The following is a 10,105-nucleotide window of genomic DNA, read 5'->3' on the forward strand; positions in this document are numbered from 1 at the left end:
ACTTACATTCTTCTGGCAAAGAAAATACTCATAATTGCTTTTCACTTTTTTGTGAAGTTATGAACAAACCTACATCTTAAATATGGAATGCTTTCATTTTAACTTTTATTTATCAATTTCATTTCTTCTGGATGTATCTGCTAAATCATATTTAGACCAGTCAAAAGATGGCTGCATGAAATGCTGGAACCCCGTTTTCGTACACTTATCTTAAAACTCCATACTCAAGATAAAGACAAAACTCCCAACCAAACCACACCCTGTTTAATAAAGCTTTATGCAGTCATAGTTGGCATCAGTAGAACACCAATGCTGGCTCTTTCTCCTCATAGCCAACTTAGTTTTCATTCAGCAAGAAATATTATAAAGCTGACTAAGATAGCCCTCAGCCTCCATGAATAAGAGAGCAGCTAAGTATCATTATGCCCTCCTTTTCTACAGCAGAGCTGGTTAACAGCTAAATTATACACACACACACATATATGAAATTTACCTTTTTCAACAGGTCAAAAATTTGGCCACAAAATCACAAAACTGCCCCTCCCCATCTGGATTAAATGATGTTTTAGTACATGATAGGCAAAAAAAAAATATTTCAGATAAGTATACTTTTCAGGTCTACATCTGAAGAGGCATAGGCTCATTCCTGCAATAGCCCTAATAAGGGTAATACGAGCACAGGTATGTGTATGATTTTCATATTGTGGATAATGGCCAGTTCCAGGAGATCAGGACAGGAGCTGATTCTCAGAATTTGCCTAGAAACCTACAAGCAAACTCATTTCTGGACTGTCCTCACATGGCACACTACAGAATCTTTAATACTTTTTTATCAAAGCACTTCTTCCTACCTTATGATAAACTGCTTCCTTGAATGGAGGGGACCCTCAGTCATCTTTGTGCTGCCACATAACAAGCACTCAAGAAAAGCTTTTTAAATTGACAACTGAGTAGCAAGTAAATTTGATAGTTATAAGTCTCAATCAAAACAGCCATACATAAAAAGCCATCTCCACTATCACCAACCCCTGTAGAATGCAGAAATCATCCTCTAATAAACATCTGATTATTTAAATTATCCTTAAAATAATTTTTTTCTGTAACGTTTCTCTTCTTAATTTTGGATTTCAGATACTTTCTTTACTTGGCACTAAAGACAGAGAGGGCTGGAAAGTTATTAGGGGACACAGACTTCAGCAAAGACAGAAAAAAGGGCGTCGAGGAGAGTTCTGAATGGAAACTGCACTCACTATTGGCAGCACAGAGCTCTAGTTCCTTGGATAGGATCAGGAACAAGACTGCTGCTTTTCATCAGACCATTTGCACATTATAGGCATGAAATGATGGTAATTAGATGTACTAATATGGGTGTTCATCAAGTTTTCCTAAGCATACCTTCATGTGCAGTCTTGCACATTGGTGAAATGCCACAGAAATGGTAGAATAATATAAAAGGAATGTGTGAACATTCTCAGTTTCTAAGTGCTAGGTTAATGAGGGGAAAAAGCTGAGAAATAAAGTTCTTTGTGCAAAGTGTCAACATGATATTTAAGTTCCTTTTAAGAGTGTTATAGAAAGTTTTAAAAGAGAAAAATGGAGAGATAAAGACAGTAAGACTGCCTTAGACAAATGTTAAGTCCTAAGAGGGAGGTGTGGAGAGAAAAATTAAGTATTTGTAGAGATTAAAGGGTACCGAATGGTGAAAGATGCTATATGAGAAAATTAAGGACTATAAAAGCAACACATATTACAGAAAACAAAAGCCTGTTAATGTGTCGGGAGGGTGAATTTTATGTCTGTGTCTTTCTGCCACAATAACAAAAAACAGCCTGTTAATGAAACGCCTTGCAAAAATATTAAATCATTACGACTTGAAGTTCATCTAGGAATGTCTAATGAATGTCTACAACAGCTTAATTAAAGTAAAAGAAGTGACAGACCAGAAAAAATTTCGCAATATAAGCAGCATTGTCTAATGGGCAGTTTGGGGCTAAAGGTTCCAGTCACCATATAAATCAATTGAGAAAGTCACTTTAAATCTCTGAGCCTCAGTTTCCTGTTCTATTGAATGGAAATAACAATGCCCACTACAATTACTTAAAAAAGAAAATTTCTGAATGTGGATAGTTTAGATAAAAGTAAACTTAGAAAATGTGAACGCATCATAAAAATACAAGATGATGACAGCAGAACTAAAAACAATAAAATACTCCTTAATAAAGCAGGAATAAAAGTTAAAATCTGTTTTCAAGGGCCATTAATTAACCCAAACGCAAGCTCTCGAGAGAGAAAAAAAAAAGGATAGGTAATGGTTGGCTTGCAACATTTCCTGACAATGGTGGAGAGTTGGGGAAGATACACAGAGTTAGCTGAGGCTGACAGAGATTTCTCTGGTAAGCAGCAAAAATCTGAAGCTGAGCAACTTAGTTTCATATGCTTGCAACTTCCTCCTGACAGAATCCATCTCCCTTCCAAAAAGTTTGCCCAAGAACAGTATCAGGATCCCCATCCTCACCATTCTTTTTATTATTTATTTATTTATTTATTTTTGCGGTACGCGGGCCTCTCTCTGCTGTGGCCTCTCCCGTTGCGGAGCACAGGCTCTGGACGCGCAGGCTCAGCGGCCATGGCTCACGGGCCCAGCCGCTCCGCGGCGTGTGGGATCTTCCCGGACCGGGGCACGAACCCGTGTCCCCTGCATCGGCAGGCGGACTCTCAACCACTGCGCCACCAGGGAAGCCCCTCACCATTCTTTTTAAATGACTCGAATCATTTTCATTAAATGACTTTAAAATTAAGGTTTACATATATGAGCAAGCCATTAATATCATGCCAAGAAATTCTGAAAGATAAAGAGTAGCAATGTGTGTTTGGGGGAAGAGGGGTAAGAGAAGAAGAAAGAGGGAGGGAGGGAAAGTGGGGGAGAAGGGAGAGAGGGAGGGACAGAACGATGGAGGGAGGAGAGGTAGCAGAGCAAGGGCAAGGGAGGGAGAAGGAGAGAAGAAAGGGGAGGTAGTAACGGAGAGGGGGAGGAAGGGGAAGAGGATGGGAGAGACAAGAGGATTCGAGAAGCCAACCAGGAGGATGCCCTTCGGATGCACTTTCAATCCAAAGTGTACTTTAAGGGCAGCTGCTTCAGGGAACATGACCTTGACTACCAAGGAGAGACAACCAGCCAAACAATGACAAGTACATTTTTCAAAGTCTCCAAATGAACTAAGTTATTTGGCTGCTTTCAGCACTGACTTTTCCAAGATATAGCATGGTTAATATATTTTGGCTGACTCTGGCTGACCAGTGAGGCTTCACCAAAAGGAACTTCTGAAAAATTATCATATACGTATATAGAAAGAAACGTGTTACTGAATGTTACTTAAGAGCTATAATTCCAGTCTCATTTACCTTTCACTAAAAAAAAAAAAAGCTACAGTCAACATTTATGTGATGTAAAACAGATGCATTAACTATAAATCCTATACATTTTCCCTTCTCTTCTATAGTATCCTATAAACCTTGGGCCTTAAGCAGGAGAAATCAACATAGGATTTGCCTTCTAAATATATAATGATGATAGAATCTATGCATATATATTATTTATGATAAGAAAAAAGAACCAGGGGCTTCCCTGGTGGTACAGTGGTTAAGAATCCACATGCCAATGCAGGGGACACAGGTTCGAGCCCTGGTCCCTGGTCCGGGAAGAACCCACATGCCGCGGAGCAACTAAGCCTGTGCGCCACAACTACTGAGCCTGCGCTCTAGAGCCTGCGAGCCACAACTACTGAGCCCACAAGCCACAACTACTGAAGCCCGTGCGCCTTGACCCCGTGCTCCACAACAAGAGAAGCCACCACAATGAGAAGCCCAGCACCGCAACTAAGAGAAGCCCCCGCTCTCCACAACTTGAGAAAGCCCGCGCGTAGCAAAGAAGACCCAACGCAGGCAAAAATAAATAAATAAATATTTTTAAAAAAGAAAGAAGAACCAATATAGCCAGAGCCACAGTAAAATAAGCTGGTGTCGCTTTGTAAAGGGTTGTGAAGATGGTTACAAAGGTGAAGAGAGAAACGGGACATAAGCTTTTAAAAGTAGATGCAGACTGGGACAGACTGAAAGGGGCCTTCATTCAGTTTAAGCAGTTTGGACTTTATCTCTGGACATGAGAACATTTTCGAGGAAATTTTAGCAGCAGAATACCAGGATCAAAAGATGCTTCAGAAAGATAAAACTATTAGAAACATGTAAGACGTTTTGCAGGTCTGAGAGCTAAATGATGGGCAGAGGGGTGATGACCTGAGTGCCACAGACCACGCTTGTAACGACTGGTCAAACTACAAGTGCAAAGCAGAGATGGATGCAAGAAACATTAACAAGGGCTTCCCTGGTGGCACAGTGGTTAAGAATTTGCCTGCCAGTACAGGGGACACAGGTTCGAGCCCTGGTCCGGGAAGATCCCACATGCCGCGGAGCAACTAAGCCCGTGCGCCACAACTACTGAGCCTGCCCTCTAGAGCCCACGAGCCACAACTACTGAAACCTGCAATGAGAAGCCCACGCACCACAAGGAAGAGTAGCCCCCGCTCGCTGCAACTAGAGAAAGCTGCACCCAGCAACAAAGCCCCAATGCAGCCAAAAATAAATAATAAATAAATTAATAATAATAAAAAAAAGAAACATTAACAAGGAAGAATTTCTAGGATCTTCTGCCTGGTGACTAATCACTGACTAATATTAGGGGTGTCCAGTAGGAGAGACAAAGAAAAATAGAAAATGAGAGGGAGGAATATGAAATTATTTGCACGGCGACCATTAATAGAAACAGACGTACAACTGACATCACTTGGTGAAAAAGAGTTCATTTTTTGTAAAATTCTTTCTACTCAAGAAGAAATGATCCACAGGCTGTTGAATATAAAGTTAGAGCTCTGCTTTTAGATCGAAGATGAAGCCAGGGCAGCAGTATGGTTTTAAAAGCTCTCCAAGTGTTGCAAATAGGAAGTTAGGATTGAGAACCATTGTATGTTCTGTGGGACCTTCTGCGACCAGGGCACACTCACCCACACCTTGTCTTTGGGGTCACAGGACATGAAGTAACTGTAAATAAGGCTCCAACAGTGTTTAACAGGGGAAAAAGCAAGTCTTGTAATCCGGTGTTGCTCACTATAGCATTATTTTAAAATAAATATATATGTAAAATGAGAACTGTATAACATATCTTAAAAGTAAGAAAATTATTCATTTTCTTAAAATTTTAAAATTTGAATACGAAAAATTAAATGTAATTTGAATTTCATTTCCTCTGCGTTTTGTTCCCATCTTTTCCCTTACCCCACACCATCCCACTCAAACAGCTAAAGGCTGCAAACTCTTCCGGCTTCAGTTTCCTGTTCTGTAAGCGTGAATTTATCTGCTTCCCTATTTCCCCTGGTGCTCTGTGGTGTAGAGTAAAATGAGATATCACAAGTAAAAGTGCTTTGTAAATTATAAAATAGGTCAAGCAATGTAAGATATCATTTTTATAACTAAGCCTAGGGTGTAATTTTTAATTTCTCCAATTATTCTCCACAAGAAAAACATGCCTTTAGTTCTTGGCCTGTATACAGTATTTAAATTTTACGTTAATTTTGGCAATATAGTCACCATAAATTAATTCATACAGGAAAAATAATAGGGAGTGCTAATGTTTTATTTTTCACAATTTTTTTCTTTTTAAGTATAGCTAATTTACAGTGTTGTGTTAGTTTCTGATGTACAGCAAAGTGATTCAGTTATACACACATATTCATATAATGTATATGTTCTTTTTCATATTCTTTTCCATTATAGTTTATTACAGGATATTGAATATAGTTTCCTGTGCTATACAGTAAATCCTTGTTGTTTATTTATTTTATATATAGTAGTTTGTATCTTCTAATCTCCAAATCCTAATTTATCCCCCCCACCTTTCCTCTTTGGTAACCATAAGTTTGTTTTCTATATTTTTCAAATCATAATTTTTGTGACTTTTCACTTCAAACCTAAGACTCATTTCTGGAGGAATTTTATTGTGGAGTCACCTTAATGTTTTTGCTTAGTACTTTCTTTTTCCTTCTTTTTAATTAACATTGATTCATTAGTTTTCACAACAATATGGATAATTCAATAACAATTTTCTGTAACAAGAAACAAGAAAAATGAGACAGAAAACAGTTCTATAGCTTGCCAGAGGTATTTAGACACCTATAGAAACCGGAAGCAGCAGGAGATCTCATTACCCTTGCTTCCTCATTAAACTAGCACTCTTCCTTCAGAAGAAAGGAAACTTTAATTAGCACTTTTCTATTATGTGAATTTTTTTTCCCTTTAGAAGTTTATTATCACACCAAATAACAACAATAAATGCAGCTGGTAATATTGTAAATGGCATCCTCATGCACCCTGGATTCCAATGCTTGTTAACTTTAAAAGTACCCTTTTACAAAATTAAGCATAAGTTTGCATTAATCTTTGTTAAACCTGAAAAGCTCAGAAGTAGAAACCTTTGTTTACATATATTTTGGGGTTTTTTAATCTCAAAGTTGATTTATATTTTTTATTTAGGCTATACCTAGACCTCACTAGTCTATCAGTAATAAAGTCACTGAAGAAAGTTTCAAAATGTTATATGAAACCAAACCAAGTTCAATTTTACCTTACCATTAAAGGCCCACGTGGGAGGTCATGTAAACAAACCTGTGAGGTCATAGTATATTCAACAACTACAATGACTAATCACAAATTAGCCATCCAGCCTCGCAACCAAAAATAGGAAATATGCTAACAGTTCAGTATTACTGCATTTTCCATAGTAAAAACACTTAAAGTTTATCATTTTGTCATGTGTCTTTACACTACAGAACTCAGAGGGTTGCCACCGAATCAAGAGCAACATTTGCAAACCACTCCATCAATTTTTAAGTATTTAAGTGCTAACTCTGGCTACTCTAAGTACCAACTCTTGACAAAAGACAATATATATTTTCAAAATTATTAGAATTTCTGTAGAAATTAAATCCAAAACAGCACCCTTGGAAGCAACTAAAATCCTCTGCACTATAAAAGCATACATCCTGACGAATGTTGTAAGAGTCATGGAAAAATATTTAGATCATCCTCAAATTAGGCATGTATGAATAGGAAAAATAGTACTAACAAGTAATGACCATTACAATTATCCTCCCTCTCCCCCCAAAAAAAACCATACTTTAAAGTATAGAAAAAAATTAAGAACAAAAATACGTTGTTACAATTTCTAAGAGCTTAGAAAGAACTCTAAGAACAGTTCTCCCTCTTGGAAACAAGATTTAAACATCAGAAGACATCCAGGGAACACATTACATCAGTATTTCTAACGCTAAAAAAGGGGGTGGTGTGGTGAGAATGACGTCAGCGTTCGGTAAGGTCAGAGACAACTTTTAATCCAATAATGACAATAACTCTGTTCCAAATCCTGTGCAACGCGAAACGCTGGCAATTTGAAACATAACTGAATTCTTAAATACTACAGTATTCAAATGACCTTTAGTGAGTGAAAACTCAGCAAACATGCTTGTTCTTTCTGAACAATGACCTAAATAATGAATCACTATAAAAAGAACAGATGACACATCCAATTCATCTGTTCACCCTCAAATGTGCAAAGGTTTGACAGTCTCAGAGATAAGACACAATGAATTTACTACGACAGAATGGTCATTTTAGTCATCAGAATGTCTGGAAAAGGAGATGAGGAGAAACAGAATCAGACTGAGAGGAGTAAAGAATTGGGAAGGGCTTGTTTAGGAAGAGCGAAAAACACGGGTGTTTAAGTCTGTGAAGCCAAAAAACAAAAAGACTCCAGGGAAGGCTAACTAGTACGGGAGAAAAAGAAGTTCGGAAATGAAATTGACCAAGTCCCGGACACCGGCAAAGGCGGCGCGGTGTCCAGCCATACCAGCCTTTGTTGATTTCCGACTTTCCCCTAATTTCAAGCACAGGTCTGCTTCAAAGCGCTCCCTCTGAGGAGAGGAGAAGGGGGAACTGGGTGGTGGGAGGTGCGCGGGTTCACCTCCCCCAAGCATTTCATCCACCCAGAACCTAAATCGCCCAGTGGGGGCAGGGAGGGTTAGAGGAAACGGACAGAAAGGCGCCGGGATCTCTTGCAGAGATCTCTCCCTGTGGGAAATCGCAGGGTGGGTGCGCGCGATGGGGGAGGGGGCCGACTCCCCTTCCAAGTGCGGCCACTTACGAAGACGCGCTGGGTACGAAGAAATCAACCGCGAAGCCGAAGTAACTTCCCTCGGGGCCAGAGTACTCCGCAGGACTGTCCACATCTAGATTGAAGGCGCCGCAAAGAGGCAGCAGGAATCCGGGGAGAAGGAGAAGGAGGCGGCGGGGGCGAAGGCGCAGCCGCCGCCGCGGCAGGGAAGCCATCGCCGAAGTGCGCGCGGGGCGCCGAGCCCGGAGACGCGGCCACCCCGCCCGGAGCGCACGGTGCCCGCGGCCCGCCGCCTGCGCGCGCCGAAACTTGCCAGCTGCTCGCTTCCCGGCGAGTCCCGGACAGCGCCGGGGGAAGCAGGAGGGCTGAGCTCCCGAGCGGCCGCCCGGGAAGTGGGGCGCAGGGCGCGCGGGGCGGGGATAGCAGCGCGGGCGGCCCCTCGCCTCCCTCTCGCTCGGCCGCTCAGCGCCGCGCCTCGGGCTCGGGACTGCTGGTCTGGGCGCCGCACCCCCAGCCAGAGCGCTGCCGCGGCCTGTGGGAGGAGGCAGAGCAGGAGGAGGAGCCGCCCCGGAGGCTGAGCCAACGCGCAGGAGGAAGTGGGGGAAGAGAGTCGGCCTCGGCCTGGGACAAGTCGAGCGCACTTCCGCGCGCGCTGTCGTCTCCTGTCCCGAGAACAGAGCTCCTGTACCGAGGCCCCAGACGCTCAGAGCCCTCTGGGAGCACTCCTGGACTAGGGCCTCAGACCCAGGACCGGGAGGAGGGAGGTGGCGGGGTGGGGGGAGATGCTCAAGCGTCCCAACCCGCCCGCGTCCAACAGAGCGCCAAGGGCACCCGAATGCCGCCGGCAACTCCTGTGCGACTTTTATTTAAAAGTGAGGAAAGCTTTATCCGTTTCTCGTGTTTCTGCTACTTAAAAGCCTCGCAGGCACTCACAACCGAAACTCTATAATTATGGTCGTTTTCCTCCCCACTCGAGCCCACACGCAAACACTGAACTTAATTATAAACTTTCAGAATGCTAGCACAGCCTCTTCCAGGCAAGTTGTATTAAAGCTGAACTTCAGCCGTCCACGAAAGGATGGGCAAGGCAAAGAATCAGCAGAAATCGTTTTAAATCACATCAGATTAGTCGAAACCTTATTCCTAGTTTATTAGGGGAAGTCGCATGATTCGGATAACTAACTGGTTGATTTAGGACATTTGGGTAGAAATACGATTTTAGAGTTGGAAGAAGGAATATGCACCTTGGGGTCCCTTGGGGCTTGCTTGCTGCTGGTGTTTTCCATCCAGGCCCCCGCCAGCGGGACTGAGGAAGGAACCTTGACCTTCTCCTTTATATTCACAAGTCCTAGCACCTTGCCAGGCAGACAGTAAGCAATCATTAAAATGTTGAATGAATGAATGAATGGAGATGAAATGATGAGTAAACTTTGCCCAGAGAAGTGACTTCCCCATATTCTGTATCACGTGCTAAAGAATTTGGTGAACAAAACAGTATAAATAGCACTTTTTGGATCTTAAAAACTTACAAGTATTAGAACAGTAATTTCGAATGTAACTATTAACACTCAATTACAATGCACATTAATTGAGTTTAATCCTGTGAAGGGATATGTACGTAAATTGAAGTCTCTAATTTGAATATATAGTACTTCATTGCATCATATATTTTGATTTTTAAATGTGACTAAAAGATATGCAGCAAAACCTCAGGCATGTTTTACAAGATACGGTCCAGCACTTGCCTAAAGGAAATTACCATGTGAGACAGGCAATCCTACACAAATACTTACACATAAATACAAATGTACCTTTCTCCTCACCATGTTCTGTGGTACACAGAGAGGCCACGGGTATGTACACACAAACCCAAAGGGTCATTTATGC

At 41.7% G+C, this 10,105-nt stretch overlaps 1 protein-coding gene across 3 annotated transcripts in view; it reads right to left on the minus strand.

Annotated features, from left to right (window-relative positions):
* The window catches only part of ITGAV (integrin subunit alpha V), a 93,951-nt gene extending 85,261 nt beyond the window's left edge, over positions 1 to 8,690 (minus strand). For all 3 annotated transcript variants that reach the window (XM_060152484.1, XM_060152487.1, XM_060152486.1), the window contains exon 1: positions 8,249 to 8,690. In XM_060152484.1, the coding sequence (XP_060008467.1) occupies positions 8,249 to 8,433 (185 nt within the window). In that variant the 5' untranslated portion in view covers positions 8,434 to 8,690. The remainder of the gene's footprint in view (positions 1 to 8,248) is intronic.
* Between the last annotated feature and the right edge of the window lie 1,415 nt (positions 8,691 to 10,105).

This window comes from Lagenorhynchus albirostris, chromosome 6, assembly GCF_949774975.1.
Source record: "Lagenorhynchus albirostris chromosome 6, mLagAlb1.1, whole genome shotgun sequence".
NCBI lineage: Eukaryota > Metazoa > Chordata > Mammalia > Artiodactyla > Delphinidae > Lagenorhynchus > Lagenorhynchus albirostris.